The sequence below is a fragment of the Cynocephalus volans genome, chromosome 6 (assembly GCF_027409185.1).
Source record: "Cynocephalus volans isolate mCynVol1 chromosome 6, mCynVol1.pri, whole genome shotgun sequence".
Classification (NCBI taxonomy): Eukaryota; Metazoa; Chordata; class Mammalia; order Dermoptera; family Cynocephalidae; genus Cynocephalus; species Cynocephalus volans.
This window is the reverse complement of record NC_084465.1, coordinates 26,590,665-26,612,663: the sequence shown is the minus strand read 5'-3', so window position 1 is coordinate 26,612,663 and position 21,999 is coordinate 26,590,665. Positions and strand designations below refer to the sequence as shown.

Here is a 21,999-nt window from a genome sequence, read left to right as displayed (position 1 = left end):
TTTTCCTTTGGGTTGGTAGCATAAAAACTCTCCATATAATACATAAACATGGAAAGCAGAAAATATAATCCTGTAAAGTTGCCATGGCAACACCAGTTGCTTATGTTACAATAAATATAATGGCAGTAATTTTTGAAACTTTTTTTTTTTATTAAAAACCAGGATAAAACTGAATCTCTAGAGTGAGAATGAGTCTATGAGTTTGTGCTATTTTTCTTTAATCTCCTTAGTTATTCGCATATTTGGAAGATTCTTTAACTGCACAAGTTGCACTGCATAGCCAACAGAATTTGCTTTTCTAGATGCCTGGGGTGGTGTATGGAAATCTTTCTGAGAGTCTAGCCCACTTAGCACAAAACCCAGGACTCAAACATTGTGGGAACCTCTGGGAAAATCTAATTTTCTCTTCCCTTTTTTTCCCTATGATGATACCTCAAGCCCTGAAAACAAGTTAGTTTCCTATCCCATCTTGTCACATTTCTATAATTCCATGGCTTCTTTGTTATCCCCCTTGTGTACTCATCCCCCTTGTGTACTCTTCTAAATGAATGAGCCCGTTATTGATGGTTGTAGGATCCAATGTCTGTCTACTCTTTCTGCTCATGATAGAAGAATGTATGCATGTTAAGTTCTCTGTCTTTTGAGAGATGTTTCATTGGCAGTAGCGAGGAATGGAGTCGAAGAACAACAATGTCTGGTTCACACCTGGGCTAGAGCTACAGAGGCATCATGCATTTGAAGTTCACCTCTTTCACCATGGAGTACCAGATGGGAGGAGTATTTGACCCATGAGGCTCTCTCTGGTTCCGGGCCTTACTGGTAGTGGCACCTTTGACACTCAGCTACAATTTATACCTCATTTTTTTCTCTGATTCTTTTCAGTCCAGCCTCTTGTGCACTTGAATCTCCTGTCTGTTTGGTAGTCTGGTTTTGCAGGAAAGTAGCAGCAGTTTCAAATAGGTTACTTAAAGTTTTAGAGATATAAGTCCTTGAGATTGAGGATTTTGAAAATGACTTTGGCAACTAGTTGCCAGAGCTAAGTGTTTATGAAATGCTTGGGAAATATGGAATAATGAATGTCATTCCTGATAGATCTGGAACAGGTGATGGTGTCTGTGTTGACTGAGAGAACCTGATTTTAACTGAGAAGCAGTATTTCTGTAACGCTTTTTCCACTGGCTCCTTTCTACTCTTATTACCTGTAATTTCATCATCTTCTCATTTAATTCTGTTCAGTGTGATGTCTTTGGGGCCAGTGGGTATTTTTACCTTCTAGTTGTAGAAGTGTTTGTTTTTAGGGCTCTGTCTGCAATGGCTCAGGGAGACCAGCCCCACCCACTCTCTTGTTGCTGGGTACCAATCCTCCCTGGTTGTTGGGCATCTTGTTTACTTCTGCTCTTAATTCCCTGCAGGTGCGTAAGTACAAGAGTATGATTTTGGAAGACCTGGAGTCTGCTCTGGCAGAACACGCCCCTGCGCCGCAGGAGGTTAACTCAGAACTGCCACCTCTCACCATCGATGGAATTCCAGTCTCTGTGGACAAAATGACCCAGGTAAGGGGCGGGAAGTGAGGAGGAGATGCAAAGACAAGTGGCACTGATATGGGCGGGCCTCTGATCACTTTTCCTAGTTTTGTCCTCAGTGATAGGACCAGAGAGTGAGATGCAGACTGGAGTCTGGTAGTGAAACAGTAGCAGCCTAACAGAAACAGAAAAAGACATTGTAGTGCCAGAAGAAGGCTCCCAACCAAGGGCATTGATATGGTCTCCTCCTCCTTTTGCCATTTTCTTCCTTCCACTTGGGCCTTGAGGTTGGATAAAGAACTTTTAGCTTGGGGTTGGTTTGAACAGGAGAATGTTAGGAGTTTGATGAATCATAACCAAGCAGGGCAAGTAAACTTTTGGTGTCTTTTGGGCTGAGCTGCTCCTCTTTCCATGTGAATTCTGAATACCACCACATTATTGCCAAGTAAATCTCCCCTCCCCAAGGCATAAGAACGTAAAATTCAGAATGACTCCCTCCTGAGTCATTGATTCCCTCTCTCTTCCTTTGAGAAGGGAAATCAAAATGTACTTAGTCTGATAAATCAGCATAATTCAGTAATTTTGCTGAGATTGTTCCTTTTTTTCTTTAGCTTTAAAAAGTGATAGCTTAAAAGATCTAACAACTTTTTTTTTAAATAGCGTTTTCCCACCTTATTTCTTTATTAATGTATGAGTACTTCTATCTTGCTAAATCTAACTGTCAGTTTTTCTTTTTTTATCTTATTCAGTCTTCCAGCAGCATTTAACAGTTGATTACTCCTGCTTAAAACATTTTCTTCTCTTGGTGTCTGTGACCCCACATTCACCTGCATATCCTCCTACCTCACTGCGTGCTCTCTCTCAGCCCTTCTGGCTCCTCTTCTCACCTGATTTATATTGGTGTGTCCCAACACTCAGGCTTTAGCCCTCCACTCTAACTTTCTCTCCAAGAAATCTTATCCTGTTTCTCTCTAAGTCATTTTATCCTGTCCTGTGGGTTTTACATCCCATCTATATGCCGTTTATACCGTAGCTTATAATCACTATTAGATGTCCAGTACCTAACATGCCCAAAACAGAACCTTGGGGTTATCCCCACTCTCTACTCCAAATCTGTTCCTCACCTAGTGTTGGCCGTATCAGTTAATGGCACCACTGTCCGTCTGGTTGCTCAAGTCCCAGCATAGGAGTAATCCTTATTTCCCTGTCTTTCTCCCCCACCCCTGCCATCTAATTCATCAGCTGTGACTTATGTCAGTTCACCTCCAAAATGTATTTTGAGTGTGACCATTCTTCTCAATTACTGTCACCACCATAGCCCAAGCCTTCAGCTATCATAGAAATTTTTAAAAAAATTTAAATTAGGTCATATCACTTTCTTACTTAAGCCCTTTAAAGGCTTTCCGCTATTCCTAGAATCAAATTTAGACTCTCCCATGGCTGTGGAGGCCCTATATAATCTTGCCTTTTCCAACCTCAACAAGAGATGTGTTCTCCCCATCAGTGACTCTACTCCAGCCACACTGATTCTCTTTTGGTCAAACACCCCAAGCCCATTCTTTCGCTTTTGCAAAACCTTTGCTGGAAACTTGTTCTCCCAGATCACTGAATGATTGACTTTATCTTATTCAACGTCTAGCTTGAATATTACCTCCTGAGACAAGCCTTTTTTAATTATCCCATCTAATACAGCTTTCTCCTCCTCACCAAATCACTGACTAATACATTCCCTGCGTTGATTGTCTCTGTAGCACCTATCACTACCTGAGATTATCTTATTTATTAACTCTTCTACTTGTTTGTGGTCTGTTTCTCCAGCTACAATTTGAGAACAGGAACTTAGTTTCTGTTCTTAACTGCTGTTCAGTATAGCTGCCCAGCACCTAAAATAACATGTCATCTGAATAACAGTATCTGTTTGGTAAATGACCTAAGGGTTACAGAAAATGAATTCAGTATGGTCGTGGATAACTGGATTGCAAGTCCGATGGGCAGGTGTTCACTCAGGATGGATGTTGATGCTCATGAGGTGGCACTTTTCTTTCTTATTCAGTCTGAATCAGCAACTTAGTCTGAAGTAATACTCCGTTTTATAAATATAAAGCTAAATTGTGATCTTTTGATCATTGGAGTCATAGATCTTTCTGTGGAAACTTGAAGGATCTCTAAATAATGGTTCAAAAAGGAAAGCGTTATCGAAATTTTTTTTTACTGTCCTTTTATAGTTGCTGTCATTCTGTCCCTAAGGCCATTTTCATAGGCTAAAGTAAACGTAGGTGGATTTTTTTCATCTAATTGCTGTAAAGAATCTACTCTATCTCAGATATAAAATACATCTGAAGCTGACTAAGCCTCTGGTTTAGAATACTATGTTAGGTACACTCTTCTTCTGTGATGGGTATTTTTTCCTGCTTTGCCACATTTGGTGTGTTTGGTTGAAATAATTTGAGGTTTCGATTATATTAAATCATCATTGATACTGATTTAAATGAAAATGGGCCAATGGCTGCAGAAGTCAGAGCAAACAGTTCAGTCATCATTTTGGAGGTGAAACATTTGAAACTCTTGTTTTTTATTTTTGTGAAACACTCACTCAGTAGTGCACGGTGCGGTGGTGGATCCATGGGAGCTGGCACTCAATTGTCAGACACAGAGGTGTTTGGTTGGAGGCGTGTGTTTTCCTTGTTGTCATACGTTCCCTGCCTTGCCTTTTCACCACAGATGATGACTGAGAAATAAAACAAAAACAAACAAATGGTGAGGAGGAGTGAACGGAATGATGAAAAACCCAGCTCCCAACTGAATGGGAATTTCTAAGGACTTGGATCCCAGCGTTTTCCCCCTCAGCCATTTGTTGTTGTTTGTTTTGTTTTCCTCACGTACTTTCTTCTTAACCTGAGTGAAATATCTGTTGTTTTTTAATTGATCCTAAAGCTTTTCACTATTAATGGTAGTAAAAGGAGGATTTTATTTCAAACCAAACCTGCATAGGCAAGGGTATGAGACTACAAGCACTTTAATACACTATTAGTAAGACTGTAAATTGGTCCACTTTTTCTAGAAAGCAGGGTGCCAATGCATATCAAAGTTTTAAATGTGTATGTCTTGTCCTCCAATTAAGCAAAGATGTTTCAGTGTTTACCATAGCATTGTTTGCAATAGGAAAATTTGGGAATAATGTAATTGGTTAAATTATGATAGTGGTGTTTAGAATTTACATGGAAAGAGGAGCAACACATCCCAAAAGAAACTAGTTTACTATTGAGTGAGCTACTCATTATTATCATTTTTTTTAATTGAGCTGATTGATCTCATTTTCTAAAACCTGTACACAAAACGTGCCCGTGTGTGTGTGTGTGTGTGTGTGGGTGTGTTTGTGTATGTGTGTGTAAAACTTTGGAGGGATGTACACCAAAATATTAACAGTGATAATGTATGTGTGGTGGCATTATGGATGATTTTTATTTTCTTTAATAAGCATGAATTGCTTTTATAATCATAGAAACAAAAAAGCATTTTCATATTTTATATTAAACATATTTTTTAAAGTGCAAGTTGATAATGTTTCTGCTTTGTTTTGTCAAAGATTCCTTTTCTTTTTGCTATGGTGAAGATGTCAACTCCTCTTTTTTTTCCCCCATTATTTTTCTGTTATATAGCTACCATGTACTGGAAGGCACACTACTAAGTTCTTTACAGGGGCATTTCATTTAATCTGCCCTCCAGTGTATGTGGTATGTGTGTGTTTGTATTAAATTCCTATTTTTTATTAAAGGCAGCAGAGCTCAGGTATGGTCTATAGCCATGAAGAACAAAGTAATTTTAACTGGACATTAATTCTAGTTTTCAGACCATATGGGTAATTTATGACTTCCTTGAAGTGAAAAAATTCCGTAATCGTCAAACTGGACTGCAATAGAGGTAGACTTGGGTTAACTGGACAGCTTTATTAATCATCTTATCTGCACTTAATGCTATGGAGATGACTGATATTTATACTGATGACCCTAACTTACAAATATAATTCTATATACAAACCTACAATATGTTCTGAATCATCCAAAGAGAGTAAATTTCATTTAAATTGTTTTAATATATGTGGTCTATTATTTTAATTCTTTACAGATTAGAAAGTTAACACAGTTAACTGGAAAGAATACTAACTTGGAGTAAGAAGATCTAGGCCCTAGTCCCAGTTGTACTATATATTAGCCCTGGCTCTCACTTTCATCTTCTGAAAGTGAGAATAATACACACCCTCCTATGTTATGGAGTCAGAGGAAGAAAAAATGAGTATTGGGCTGGCCAATTATCTCACTCGGGAGAGCTATGCTGATAACATAAAGGTCATGGATTTGGGTCCCCTTACTGGCCAGCTACCAAAAAAACAAACAAAAAATGAGTATTGTGTGGGAAAGTGCTTTGAAAACTAAGGCATCACTCAAAGGTATTATTACTAATTATTAATACTAAATATGTGTTGTCTGTATTAACTTTTTTTTTTTTTTTTTAAAGATGACCCATAAGGGGATCCTAACCCCTGACCTGGTGTTGTCAGCACCACGCTCTCCCAAGTGAGCCAACCAGCCATCTCTATATAGGGATCCGAACCCATGGCCTTGGTGTCATCAGCACCAGACTCTCCCAAGTGAGCCACGGGCCAGCCTGCCTGTATTGACTTTTGAATAACCTCTCACCCATGCTTTATGAGAGAAAGTTAATGAACTACTCATTTTTCTCAGCAATAAAGTGGAACAATACAGGTGCAATACATTTTGCAGGTTGAAAAATTGAGGCTTAAATAGAAAAAACATTTTTATGAAGGAAGCTAGTGACAAATAGGAATAGAAATTAGGGTTGAATCCATATAGCCAGTGCATTTTTTCTCTCTTTTTTCCCTGTATATTGTCATCATCACTCAGGTTGAGTCTTTCAGCTAATCTAAACTAAACATTTCCTGTTTTAAATTAATTTCTTGACTTGCTCTAAAGACTATCAAAATTGTCTCCTACACAGAAATTAAACATTATAGTATCTGAAGTTCTGTGTGAATTAAATGCTCTGTAGGGTCAATTGGGTTTTTGTTTTTTGTCTTTTTTGTTTTGCTTTTGTTTGGGATTTTTTTTTTTTTTTTTTTTTTTTTTTTTGGTTAAAAAAAGTTACAGTATAATTCTTTATTAGTAAACAGGATATTTTACCTGAAAAGTTTCTGGTATTATTATTATATCTTGATCCTGATAAATAGTCTCTTTTGTGTGGGGGGGGTGGGAAACACATCACATAACTCTGTAGTATTTTTAGTGATAAAATGAAAACTTGAATTTCTGGCACCATTAAGAGTAGTGGCTAAAATTTATCCCATATTTGTCTGCCCATCTTCTATAAGAATTGGAGGAGGTTGAGATAAAGCTTAGCAGAAGAAATCTTTAGTTGGTGGAGGTTCTGCAACCCCAGAATTCATTTATAATTAAATAATGAAGTTGCCTTTTTTTCAGAAATTTTGAAAGTCAAGTTACCAAATTTTTTAGAAACTACAGACCAGGGACCAAAGGGTGGGCTAAATCAATGCTCCTCAAACTTCAGTGTACATAAGAGTCACCTGAGCATCTTATTCGATTGCAGACTGTGAATCAGTAGGTCTGGAGGAGGACCTGAGAGTCTGCCTTTCTAGTGACTCCCAAATGATGCCAATGCTGCTGATTCTCAGACTACACTTTGAATTCAAGGAATGGTATCATTTCTTGAGGAGTCTTTAAGCAATAATTATGATTTTGCTAGTGGGAAATCAGTTCTGCTCTTTACCACACTTGAGTCCTGTAAGATTCTCTTGTTCTTGGGAGATGGTAAATCTTTTTGGAGTCTATACTGGAAGAGATCCAGGCGAAGATTATAATTATGGAAGAAACATCTCTGGAAAGACCTGCTCAGTACTACTGGTTAAAATCCACTCGTCTTTACCTTTTTCTTTCCCTCTCCCCCCTTGAACTTAACTGTCCTCCTCTTACTCTCTCTGGGGCAGTCTTTGTTGCTTTAATATTCCTTTTGAGTGAGGATGCAACAGAATAGTAATTCTTCACCAGTTTAAGGAAAACCTTCAGAAACATTCAGCACAGTGATTGCTTCATTAGGAAGAAGTTATTCACAAAACTTTAAATGTTTTACTTAGAAAACATTTAGTCAGTTATCAATTTAGATTTTTGAGGGTTTCATTTTGAAAAAACATAGGTCTAGCCTCTTCCACCCCAAGAGTAGAAAATGTTATGTTAAGTAAAGTAAACCAGGCACAAGAGGAAAATATTGTGTGATTCCACTTATATGAGGTCCCTAGAATGGACAAAATCATAGAGACAGAAAGTAGAATAGAAGTTACCAGGGGCTGGGGGGGCAGGTAGAAATGGGAGTCATTGTTTTAATAGATATAGAGTTTCTGTTTGGGATGATAATGAAAAAGTTCAGGAACTAGATAGTGGTAATATTTATACAACACTGGGAATGCACTTCATGCCACTGAATTGTAGATGCTAAAACGGTACATTGTATGTTACATATACTTTACCAAAATTTTTCAAAAAAATTTTTTTGAAGAAGGAGGGCTGGATAAAAAGTATTTTAGTTTAGTGGTTCTGAAAGTTGGCTGCACAGAAACTTAAAATCCTAGTGCCCAGGCCACACTCCAGAACAATTAAATCAGAATCTTTGGGGGTGGGATCCAGGAATCTGTAGTATTTAAACTCTCCAGGTAATTCCAGTGTGCAGCTGACTTTGAGAACTACTGCGGTGGATAACAATTCCAAACTACTCTTTGCCGTAGTGTCAGAATGTATATACAAAATAGGCTTTTCTTACTGTCTGAAATTATCAGAAAGTGTTTGTGTATATGACACCATGCTACATTTTCTAAAACATTAGGTAGGCAGGATGAGATTAAGAGAATATATAGATAACAAACAAAAACACTGGATGTGGTCTTAAAGAGAACATAGCTTATTTTGAGTAGAGTAAAAGAATAAGTAGAGTAAAAGAATAAGGATATATTCAGGAATACTAGGAGAAGGGAATAGCCATATAAATTACATATCCTGAATATTTGCAATTATATGACAATTAATATCCAGAACAGATTAATATTTCCTTCAGATTAATAAGAAAAGATAATTAGCAAAATAAGCAAAGCATTATAAAACAGTTCACAGAAAGGATATAATCCATAATCATATAAAAAGATTCTCAACTCACTGGTAATGGTAATTAAAATAAAACCATTTCTCCCACTTTAGATGTGCCGAAATAAGAAAGCTTGATAATAAAAAAAAAAAATGTCAAAAAGAGTGAAAAAATGGGTATTGTCTTGCTGTCTTGGTGGAAGTGGGATTGGCAAAGTCTTTCTGGAGAACAATTTGGCAGTATCCATTAAAATGTTAAATGCATATACCCTTGAACTAGCAATTCCACTTTTCTGAATTCTCCTAAAGAAATACACATGTGTACAAAGAACCATGTGCAAGTACTATTTTTAAGAGTAAAAATGTGTAAACAACCTAAATATTTATGAACAGAGGGGAACGGTTAAATAAAATGGAAAATCTATACCATGGGTACTAGGCAACTGTTAAATAAAATGAGATTATTCCAGTTGTACTACCATTAGAAGATCTCTATGACAAAATGTTGAGTGGAAAAGGCTAATTGTGAGCGCTGGCTGGTTAGCTCCCTTGGGAAGGCATGATGCTGACAACACCAAGGTCAATGGTTCAGATCCCCATACCATCCAGCTCCCAAAAATACAGAAAAAGAAAATTGTAAAATATGTGCAATATAGTATCATTTGTGTTTTTCTTCTATCATACAAAACTGTCCGTTTCCAGCATATATTTATGTAAATGCATAGAATTTTGGCCTATAGAAAGATATTCATCAAACTAATGCCTCTGGATAGGAGACTGGATTAGGGGAGAGTAGACAGAAAAGAGGACTTTGACTTCATCTGTTAGTTATGTTTCTGTACAAAAGAGTACAACTAGCATAACCTAACAGAAACTCATCAATCTGAGACTCCTTGAAAGAGAAGGTAGGACTTTAAGAGTGTTTTGATTAATGAGAGGGAGAAAGTTTGACAGGTTGATGGGGTGCGGAGGTGCAGTTTTGTCTTGAAGAGTATAAAGACATCAAATGGGTGTCTTTATTAGTTGGGACCTTGAATTCACTAATTTTGAAGTTACACCTGCCTTTCATTGCCAACTTGCTTTTCCCACATTTTCTGTGGGAATGTGTTTTTTGGAACAATGAGATTGAGAAGCCAGTGTTTCAACTGGTACTACTAGGAAGCGATGTTTCTGATAAGGATAGCCACCATCATCTCTATGAACAGAGATCAGTAGTACAAATAATTCCAAGTAGTAAGGAAATCATTTTGCTTCAGCTCTCTAATGCTCTTTAAATATCCATTAGAATATAATTGGGCATGTCAACCTAGGAGTTTATAATTTTAAGTTAAAATAATGACACCACAGTCTGAAAATCCTCCAGTTTTCCTTCCCTGCCACATCCCTGTCTTCCTGTAGGCTGTGAAAAACATAACCTTAACATGGTTTGATTTCAGCCTCCTTCTCATTAGATTTATTATATATTCTCTGACGTCTTCAGTAGAGGTGGAGTTGGCAGACATTTTGGTCTGAAAAACCTTTTCTTGGTAATTGAGCCAAAATATACATTAGAAGCTTGAAAACAAACCCCTACATTCAGGTACATGCAGAGCAAAGATAGAGAAAAAGGGTATTTGGGAATATGTAAGGACAATGCATTGTTGGACAGTGAAGGATTAACTGAATTCAGAAGTGGCAAATGTCTAGCATAGTAAGAATTATTGTTTCATTTTGGTGGGATTAGACTTTTTAGAGTTGTAGAAAATCTTTTATTTTGAAACCATCTATTGTTTCCACATACTCTTTACCACTTGCATGAATTTGATAAATTTTTCTTTGCTGATTATACCCCGGAAGTGTACTTTTTGCTCTTTGTTTGTTGGGGTGGGTATACTGATCAAGCTGGGGCACTTTGGCTCATATAGAGCCCTAAGTCAGAATGACAGAGGCCAGGAAATCTTACTCCAACCCAATTAAAGGATAGTCTGAGAGGTTAGCCTTTACCTTTGCTGATCCTGTTGATTGTCTCCCTGTGGATTAAAGACAAGCCTTCCTTAACAAGCACATTGAGAACCTTTGGTTTCCAAAACTCTCCAGAACCAGTAATTAATCCAACTGGTAATGAGAGCACAATGCTGAATTCTGGAAAGGAATCTTTAACACTTTCTGTACTGACAGCTAATTTTCTGAACCCTCGACCTTGGTGTTACCAACACTGCGCTCTAACCAACTGAGTTAAGAGGCCAGCCCTAATTTTCCATCATTAACAGCCTCTGTAGCCTTAGCACTACTTATTTGGGACAGTATAAAAATAGTCTGGTGGAAAATTGCCTTTTTCATTGAAATCAGATTATCTCTGTGCATTTAAAAGTAAAAAATATCTTTCATCCCCAAAATATACAGATCTGAAAAATGAAATTTTACAGTAGAAAATGCTTTTTACCTCTTCTTTTAATATAGGGGAAATTTTCATATACTTGATAATTAGCACTTTTAAAAAGCTGGATCTGCCGGTGAATTAGAACTTGCATACCAGTAGCTAATTTAACTCTGGTTCCATTTTTTAACTTGATGGGGTTTTCTGCCTGTGGAAGTGGCCTTCCCTTTGTGCTGTTTCTCCTGCCTCTCATATTAGCCTCTAGGATCTTCTTCCTAAGAGTTGGAAACATTTCTCATCTAGAGATTTCTAACACATAAAACGTCTTTGAGACATTTCCTAGTTCTGCCCTTCCTCTAGTTATGGTTACTCTTGAGTCACACTTTCTGACAATTTTCATTAGTTAATCTGCTTGTACATTTTTTGTAGTGCTCAAGGATTCAGCAGAATAAGTCACCTCAACTAGCTATACATTGGGGCCAGGTTTGTAACAGCTTGCTTCCTCAATGCAAGGAATTGGCCTAGATGATCAATTTGGTTCCTTCTTGGTTCTAGCATCTGTTAATTCTCATCCACAGCCCTATTTACACAGATACATATAAACTCATTCTTTTACCACCTTTTGCTTTGTTCTACTTTATGCATTTTGAAAAACTGAGAATGTCTTTGTGTATATTATAGTGTGTTCAGTATTGAGAAATCATTTCAGAAAGTTAGCTATTGCTTTGAATTGGGAGAATAGAGTCCTTAATTTTCCTGATTTGAAAATAAAATGTCATTATATTTGAAATATTTCTTTTCAGCAAATGGTCACATTTGGCCTTTGAGAAAAACTTAATAGCAGATTTAGTATTAAAACTGTGTTGGATTAAAGCTATAATGTTTCTGAATCCTTATTTGTTTTGCATTTGAAGTAGTTATATTTTATTAAAGGATTTGGACAGTAGGTAGTTAAAGCATCTTTTTAAAAAAAGGACAGTTTTTTTCCCCGTTACAAGGACAGAATTATCAATCAGTTGCCAGATAGCTGTGATGCACCTATATGGGAAATAAATGATTTCTATAAACGTTTGTATACATTAAGCTATAATTTTATGACAGCTAGGAATGCTGTAGGAATTGCTGAGAAAAAATAGCTGATGACTGAAGTAATAATAATAAAACCACTATTAATTCAGTGCAACTATGTATATACCTGTTTTCTCTAATCCTCTCAACTGACCCTGTATATTTGCCATTATCATTACTATTTTGCAAACAAAATTAAGATTCAGATAGAGTTGGGATTCAGAGCCACTCTGAGTCTAGAGCTCGTGATCCTGTTGATAGAAAGAGCTGACTCAAGAGAAGTAGTCAATATATATTTCACAAAGAATGTAGGACTTTCTGGGCATTAAAAGATGAGTGGTAACATTGGAATAGTAGCATGAGAAAGTAGTCCATTAAGGGTAACAAACCAAGAGGCAGAGAAGGACAGTGCAGAGACTTGCCTAATGAGGATGAAGGCTGCTGGGTGGGAATTAGCAGGAACTGAATGTAGTGTGAGGCCAGATTGTGTTGGGCCTGAAAAATTGGACAATGGAGTCTAGTCTAGCTGCTAGTAGTTAAAGGCCACTTGAAGGTTTTTTGAGCATCAGAACTATGAAGCATTTAGGAAAACCTGTCTGACAAAGATATGTGGGATAAGGAGAGGAGGGAGATCTCTGAGTTCCACAAGAAAGCCTACTAGAAGAATGTACTATCCTTGGGCTAGGAAGTGGGGGTGAAGGTGGGACTGGAGAAGAAGGGATGGACACCACAGGCATTTCAAAGAAGAACTGGACTTGTGATGAGTGGCCAGATAGGTGTTGAAGGGGAGAGGTAAAGATAACTTTCAGGTTTTGAGCTTGGGTGGCTGGGGAAAAGGGGTGAGTTTCTACTTGCAAAAATGAAGAAGTTAGAAGACAAGTAGTTGGAGAAAGGCTAGGGTTAGGGGTTTCAGTGAGAAGGCTGAGTCTGTGCCCCATTTCAGGTAACCAGTGAGTTCCTGAAACTCAGTGGAAAGCCTGAGCAAGGTGTGGGAGAGCCAAAGCAAGACTGAGGTGAAAGGTGTCCATAGCCAGGTGCCAGAGTGACCCAGAACTGAGGAGCATAGAGAACTATTGGTGCAGATAGGGTGGGTGAGCAGAAGAGGAGCAGTCACCAGAAATAGAGACTGTACGGAGTTCCAGTTGGATTTGAGCAGACTCTGTAAGCCCAGTGTTCTCCACAATGAGTTCTTCTGAACGCTTTAGTATTTTGTTAATTTAGAGATACTTAACCTTCTTGTTTTATTTTCTCCAAACTCCTACGTAGGGATATAAAGAACTCTCCTTTCGGGAGACTGTTACTGGGATTAAAATAAAGAGGAATTTATAAAAGTCTGCTGTATCAGTTTATTTAGTTTGTGCATCTGAGAAAACCATTGGTTTTTTTATATGATGAAATGTAAAATGTTGTAGGTGAGGATTAAGCCCTTTCTTGCTCAGTGTGTCTGAGTCTAGAAAAAGACACACTCCCAAGAAATCAGGATAAAGGGAAAAATGACTTTGAGATGCACTTTCTTAAAATAACTGAAGGAATGAGCTCATGAGCCAGTTGATAGCATGGGTTTGCAAATGGATACATTCCTATTAACCTGCTGCTTGATGCCACAGAGCCAAATATATATGGAATATGTTATATCATATCCTGTAGGCAGGAGACTGTCTGGGAGGGGAGGATTTAGAAACAGGCTCAGCATAAGAATTTATGGTGTAAATACTGTCAACCAAAGCTTTCTTTATTACGTAAACATCACTGATTTGAGTTCATTGTTCCCTATTACGTAACAATTTATATCATCTCCTGGTAAAATATTTAATATTTACTATAATAAGAATTATAAGAATACCTGATATCCATAAGAGATCTTCAATATTATGGTGTTGCATGCTCGTTCTCTCATTAATATGTAAGTATTCTCATTTCTGTTTTTTTGTATTTTTACTTTATGTCTGCAAATCCATGTCCTTGAATCTGACTCATTGCTAAAAATGTCCTCTCTTTTTGGTTTTAAGCTGCAGATGTATAGATGTGTCCTTAGCTGGAGGATGCTGCTTGTCTCTGGAGTATTATAGAGCACCAGGTTAAAAGGAAAGCAGTAGGTCTGAGGAAGAATTATAAGATTATAACTTCATAAACTGCTTTTCTTTCAGAAATCATTATTAGCAATTAAGAGTATTCACAAAGTAGACCTCCGTCTCGCCCCAACACACATAGAGTGTGGTTACTGTGCCAGGAAATAAGAATGGCAGTTATCTCTGGTTTAAAACCAGTTTGGTCTGGATTTGATTTGTCAAATAAATCTGAATGAAGTCCATAATATATTTAAAATAACACAAGCTTCACTTATATGTCAGACTCATGGACAGTGACCTAGCTTACTAGAAACTTTCTAGAAGAGTTTTAGGGTTATTTTCCCCTTTTTAAGTTGAAAGCCTATTTATTTTCATGTATTTTATAATCATATATTTTATATTCCTGCATTTTGTAATCATATATTTTCATATATTTTGTAGTTTTTCATTTAGTTCTCTGGGGTTTTCCAGATACACAGTCATTTCATCTACAAATAATGATGCTTTTCCCTGCTCCTCACCTCTTATGTCTCTCTTATCTGCTTACATTGATTACTACTTCCAGAATAATGTTGAATACACCTTGACTTTGACACCTTAAATGAATGGAAACTATAGAAGGGGAATAAGCTAATACCAGTAGTATCTTAGGAGGCAGAACTCAAACTTGGAGGTAGATATTCTTGCTCTTATAGGAACAGGTCTACAAAATGCAGTTAAGATGCACTTTACCAATATAATTCTCAGTCATCTATGTAGCTATAGTAACCTGTGGAGAACAATAGGTTCTCATCAGTCACATTTTGGAATTCTCTGGAACCCTCCAGGAAGGCTGTCTGTTTTATAATCTTAGAATTTGGTAGGGTACATAAACACATCCGAAATGTCTTTCATCACTACTAATGGCCACACTTTTCTCTTCCAGGCCCAGCTCCGGGCATTTATCCCAGAGATGCTCAAGTATTCCACAGGTCGGGGAAAACCAGGTTGGGGGAAAGAAAGCTGCAAGCCCATCTGGTGGCCAGAAGATATCCCATGGGCAAATGTTCGGAGCGATGTCCGCACAGAAGAGCAAAAGCAGAGGGTAAGGGTTCCTCTGGTCTGAGTTGCCTATTGCTTTTCTATTCTGAATCAACCACTTCAATTCTTGTCATTTCTACATCTTCTGCTAAAAAGTCTAAACACTTTTGTGTAATAATCAAACTTATTCCTCCAAAGAAGATTGATGTTCTCTATAGCCTTTCCCATTTGTTGCTCCATTGCAGTTAAGACTGGCATGGGTTCGTGAATTTATACTGTCTTTTTATAGTTGCCTTTTGTAGCAGTTCTAATTTTATGAGGTGCTTGGGGAAAACCAAATAAGCTTGAAGTAAACATATTAATCACTTTGAAGACTTAGAAATGTTCTTATTTCTGATTAGCAAGAATCACTGTTGAAAAATATAAATATGGGGTTAGAGAGGTATGAAGTCTGCCAAGTGATTCTGCCAATAATGAAACTTTTAAAACAAAGACTACACTGGATACCACCCCTTACTTTTTCTGCATGTTTGTTTTTCATTTAGCTTTGAAGTTTACTGAGAATCATAATATACCATTCTTGGCCAGAGTAATGTTGTTTTATGAGAAGTTAAGTGTTTGACCTCAGATTAGAATAGGGTATAAAACCCAAAAGCTAAACCAGACTTTGTTCAATAAGGAAATCAGTGGGAAGCCTCTTTTGGTACTTGATACTTAGTTTCTTAATGCCAGAATCAGTCTGTGGGAAATAATTATAAGAGAATTTACTTTATACAGATTTGGTTTGGCTTGATAAATAATCAGATGCTCATTCCATAATGGGACTAAATAACTAAAGTTCTTTGTGGCTTAATGTACTTTTCTGATCTTTCTGTGACAGGTTTCATGGACCCAGGCACTACGGACCATAGTTAAAAACTGTTATAAACAGCATGGGCGGGAAGATCTTTTATATGCTTTTGAAGATCAGCAAACACAAACACAGGCCACAACCACACACAGTATAGCCCATCTTGTACCATCACAGACTGTAGTCCAGACCTTTAGTAACCCTGATGGCACTGTCTCGCTTATCCAGGTGAGTAAACCTAATGGTCACCAGATTATGGGTTCTGAGATGAATCAGTGGGCACCTCACCTCAGACTGGAGAAAGTTGTCTTTGTGCAAACTCTCATATGAACTTTATATAGCTCCCTAAGATCTTCCTACCTGAAATTTATTTCTGAAGAATATTTTAAATTGTTTGCATTTTGCTAAATGCGGAGCTGTGAATAGCTTTCCTGGACATTTCCATAACAAAGCACTTTAACATGGCTTACTTTTTACCATTTCACTGTCAGTGGCCTGAGAATATTTTTTCTGAATTACTTCTTCTGAGATAAAACACAATTTGTTGATAGACAGGGAACCTCTAAAGTTCAGACTGGAGTGAGAGTAGAAAGTTGGTTGACTGACATTGAGCACTGATAGTGAAATATGAAAGCTCTTATAATATTATTTTTGGTTGAAAGAAAATTCTGAAATTCGTGTTAGTCTCTGAGATATGATTTTAGTAACTCATTTTACATCACAAGGCATCATATTAATCGTTATCTGTGCTAAATTTGGGATTAAATGAATCTTAGCTTCTGAGTAAAGGAGAGACAGAAGGATCTGTCCACTGACATTTATCACTTTCTATATTTTTCTCCAGGTTGGTACAGGGGCAACAGTAGCCACATTGGCTGATGCTTCAGAATTGCCAACCACAGTCACTGTTGCCCAAGTGAATTATTCTGCTGTGGCTGATGGAGAGGTAAGAAGGGATTCTGTCTGCATCTTCTCAGATACTTGAATGTATAGGTAAGGGAGAAGTGAAGGTCCATGAGACAAAGAAGTAGCCAACACATCTATAGCATTTTTTTAGTTAAACCTTTTCAAACTTCAAACCATGTTAGTTTTGGAAAGTATTTTATGCTGTGTATATTAATTGTAACAATTGAAATTCATGAATCATTATGACTAAAACCCAACTATCAGATACTTAACTTTTTTTTTTTTTTTGCAACTGGCCAGTACAGATATCCAACCCCTTGACTTTGGTGATATAATACTGATATTTACTATTTTATATTTGCAGTACAACATTTTGTATAATATGCAATAAAAAGGGATAATCCCATTAATACTTTTATGCTGTGAATCCCAAAGAATTTCATCTTTGGGCTTTATGAAAAATAAAATGGTTTATTAAAACAAGCTGGCTAAGAGAAGCATTCTTTGAAGGGATAAATATATTCATAAATCAATGACATGATTTATTACATTTTAAACATGCCTTTGAAAAGATTTCACAGGAGACTCCTTCCCTTCCAAAATGAAGGTAATTATGGGATGGTAACCTAAAGGTAGCGAATAACCTTTATTGAGCACTTGGTGGGCTAACCCTATGAAGTATAGGTTCTGTTAGCTTCACTGTATAGGTGAGAAAACTGAGACATACAGTAGTCCCTCCTTATTCGCAGGGGGTTATGTTCCAACACTCCCAGTGGATGCCTAAAACTGTGGATAGTACTGAACACTATATACTATGTTTTTTCCAATCCGGTAACCAAGATGGCCACTAGGTGACTAATGGGTGGGTAGTATATACACTGCAAAGTCTGTGGACAAGGGGTTGATTCATGTCCCAGGTGAGATGGAGTGAGATTTCATCACACTACTCAGAATGACACATGATTTATTATTTATTATTATTATTATTATTTTTATTGAATCAAAATTGATTATACATATTTTGGGGGTTCAATATTGAGATATCTTAAATCAATATTACTAGCATATAAATTGTTACAAATAATAATTATTCTTTATGCCCCTTGTCCAATCTCCCCTCACCCTCCTTTCCCTCCACCCTCCTCCCTCTAATTGCCCTAGATTTCTTCTCTCCTGAAAGAATAATGGTTACTCTGTTGATTTGCTGCCTAGATGATCTGTCCAATGCTGAGAGGTGTGATCAGGTCCCCCAATATTATTATAGAGCTGATGCTTCTTCTGTCACTCTGAAATGGGCTTTATGGAGAGAGACATCCTCTTCTTTTCTTTATCTCTACTGGTCACTCTCCTTGTGTGAGTGCACTCCAGTGGTTGGCGGACCATCTGTATAGTGGTTGTAATGTCTAGCCGCTTTTGCAGCAGCCATGCTTATTGTGGTGGCTGTGGTGGGCCACCCACATGGAGGTGATGTTTTGGCATGCTCCTTGGTGCTGTCAGTGTGCCTGGTTGTGGGGAGTGTCCAGTCCCTGACTCCATGCCTCAGGACCCCGGGTGGGTCCCAAGGTGCTGGTGCTGTGTGCCTGGTTGTGTGTGTGTGTGGGGGGGTCCGGTCCCCTTCTCCATGCCTCGGGACCCCGGATGGGCCCTGTGGTGCTGGCACAGCATGCCTGGTTGTGGGAGTGGAGTCTGGTCCCTGGCTCCATACTTCGGGTTCCCGGGCAGGACCTGAGGTACTGGCACAGTGTGCCTGGTTGTGGGACGGGGGTCCAGTCCCTGGCTCCATACTGGCACATAATTTAAAATGTACGAGTTGTTTTTTTTGTTTGTTCATTTGTGTGTGTGTGTGTGTGTGTGTGTGTGTGTGTGTGTGTGTGTGTGTGTGAATTGTTTATTTCTGGAATTTTCCATGTAATATTTTCAGACCTTGGTTGACTGCAGGTAACTGAAACTGTGGAAAGCAAAACTGTGGATAAGGTGGGGGGCAGTGGGGACTGCCATATACAGTTTAGGTGATTTGCCCAAAGTCACAGAGTAGTGCATTTTGAAAAACATTATCTAGGCTCTGAGCTCCGAGCAGTTGCTGAGATTCAAGAAGTGAATGAAGCCTGGCCGGTTAGCTCAGTTGGTTGGAGTATGGTGTGATAACACCAAGGTCAAGGGTTTGGATCCCCAAAGTAGCCAGCCACCAAAAAGAAAAAAGTGAGCAAAAGGGATAATTAAGTCACTGTGGGCTTTTCTCTTAACAATTTTGGTATGGTATACTCCTAAAGTTTGAAAAATAGCCAACAAATGTCAAAGAGCAGTATCGGAAATAAAGCTAAGACTACTATCTCATCCTTGTTCAAAACCATGGAACATTTCTACTTAGAACACTACAAAGTCACTTTCATTCATGCACCTCAGGAAACGGGGAGAAGTGACAAAAGTCCCACGGCTAGTGAGATGAAGGGAGAGTTCACTGCCAAGCTCCTTGCTCAGCCAGCAGGTATTGAACCCCTGCTGTGGTACAGACAATTAGTTAGCGGGACGGAGATCATTTACACAGCAATCCTGCTTTCATGGCACTCCGGACTAATCAGGAAGAGAGACATGTAAGTGATGCTGCGAAGGGGTCTGTGCCTCCTGAAGGAGAGAATATTTCCAGCTAAGCAGTCTGGGAATGTTTGGGGCAGGAGCTAGCACCTGATTTTTCAGTGTAGGAAGGTGAAGGTCAACAGGACACTTAATTTTTCAAAGTATATAAACATCATAAAAGGGTATAGGTTAGCAGAGCAAAAAATTTGTCAGTTCTCAGAACACTAAAACTAGAGGACATTCCTTGAAATATAAAAGGGGTAGAGAAGACAGTGGTGGGTACATTTATGAGACTTGTTAATTTTGGCTTAGCCAGAGTTATCAACCATATCTCTCTACTGAATGTTTCCTGGTACTATTTAAAGAATGTAACTTTTAGTTTTTTAAACACTTTTCTGGAGACTACTTCTTTGAAACACATTTGCTGATTAACTTCACGTATAAAAAGAAAATTCATAGAAAATATGAAGGATAAAAAAAATCTCAGTCATATATGTATGGCTTTTCCAGCACACTAACATTGTTAAGTCATCTGTTGTGGAGATGGGTGAGTGACATATACAAAGTTGTAATAGCCTTTTGGTAAAGACCCAGATTCAGTCAGATTAAAAAAATATTCTCACACATCCAGTGAAGTAAAAATGATGTAAAGAGAGGAAACAAAGGTTATCTCAGAACGTGATAACATGTTTTAGATTATATAGTGTATTTCCATTTGTCTTCTGATTTTATTTTATTTATTTATTTATTTATTTTTTAAATTTTATTTTGTCGATATATATTGTGGCTGATTATTGTTCCCCATCACCAAAACCTCCCTCCCTCCCCCCTTCCCCCCCTCCCCCGCAACAATGTCCTTTCTGTTTGCTTGTCATATCAACTTCAAGTAATTGTGGTTGTTATATCTTCTTCCCCACCCCCGGATTTATTTTTGTGTGTGTGTGTGTGTGTGTGTGTGTGAATTATATATTAATTTTTAGCTCCCACCAATAAGTGAGAACATGTGGTATTTCTCTTTCTGTGCCTGACTTGTTTCACTTAATATAATTCTCTCGAGGTCCATCCATGTTGTTGCAAATGGCAGTATTTCATTCGTTTTTATAGCTGAGTAGTATTCCATTGTGTAGATGTACCACATTTTCCTTATCCACTCATCTGATGATGGACATTTGGGCTGGTTCCAACTCTTGGCTATTGGAAAGAGTGCTGCGATGAACATTGGGGAACAGGTATACCTTCGACTTGATGATTTCCATTCCTCTGGGTATATTCCCAACAGTGGGATAGCTGGGTCGTATGGTAGATCTATCTGCAATTGTTTGAGGAACCTCCATACCATTTTCCATAGAGGCTGCACCATTTTGCAGTCCCAACAACAATGTATGAGAGTTCCTTTTTCTCCGCAACCTCGCCAGCATTTATCGTTCAGAGTCTTTTGGATTTTAGCCATCCTAACTGGGGTTAGATGGTATCTGTGTGGTTTTGATTTGCATTTCCCAGATGCTGAGTGATGTTGAGCATTTTTTCATATGTCTGTTGGCCATTTGTATATCTTCCTTAGAGAAATGCCTACTTAGCTCTTTTGCCCATTTTTTAATTGGGTTGCTTGTTTTTTTCTTGTAAGGTTGTTTCAGTTCCTTATATATTCTGGATATTAATCCTTTGTCAGATGTATATTTTGCAAATATTTCCCCCCCTCTGCTGGTTGTCTTTTTTTTTTTTTTTTTAATTTTATTATGTCGATATACATTGTAGCTGATTATTGCTCCCCATCACCAAAACCTCCCTCCCTTCTCCCTCCCCCCCTCCCCCCCAACAATGTCCTTTCTGTTTGCTTGTTGTATCAACTTCAAATAATTGTGGTTGTTATATCTTCTTCCCCCCCCCGTTTGTGTGTGTGTGTGTGTATGTGTGTGTGTGAATTTATATATTAATTTTTAGCTCCCTCCAATAAGTGAGAACATGCGGTATTTCTCTTTCTGTGCCTGACTTGTTTCACTTAATATAATTCTCTCAAGGTCCATCCATGTTGTTGCAAATGGCAGTATTTCATTCATTTTTATAGCTGAGTAGTATTCCATTGTGTAGATGTACCACATTTTCCGTATCCACTCATCTGATGATGGGCATTTGGGCTGGTTCCAACTCTTGGCTATTGTAAAGAGTGCTGCGATGAACATTGGGGAACAAGGTATACCTTCGACTTGATGATTTCCATTCCTCTGGATATATTCCCAACAGTGGGATGGCTGGGTCGTATGGTAGATCTATTTGCAATTGTTTAAGGAACCTCCATACCATTTTCCATAGCGGCTGCACCATTTTGCAGTCCCACCAACAATGTATGAGAGTTCCTTTTTCTCCGCAACCTTGCCAGCATTTATCGTTCATAGTCTTTTGGATTTTAGCCATCCTAACTGGGGTTAGATGGTATCTCAATGTGGTTTTGATTTGCATTTCCCGGATGCTG

General features: G+C 38.0%; 1 protein-coding gene across 2 annotated transcripts in view; it reads left to right on the top strand.

The window, feature by feature from the left end:
• Positions 1 to 21,999, top strand: part of NRF1 (nuclear respiratory factor 1) — a 145,346-nt gene that overhangs the window by 74,880 nt on the left and 48,467 nt on the right. For both annotated transcript variants that reach the window (XM_063099338.1, XM_063099337.1), the window contains exons 5-8: positions 1,413 to 1,553; positions 15,105 to 15,263; positions 16,080 to 16,277; positions 16,894 to 16,995. In XM_063099338.1, coding sequence (XP_062955408.1) covers positions 1,413 to 1,553; positions 15,105 to 15,263; positions 16,080 to 16,277; positions 16,894 to 16,995 — 600 coding nt within the window. The remainder of the gene's footprint in view (positions 1 to 1,412; positions 1,554 to 15,104; positions 15,264 to 16,079; positions 16,278 to 16,893; positions 16,996 to 21,999) is intronic.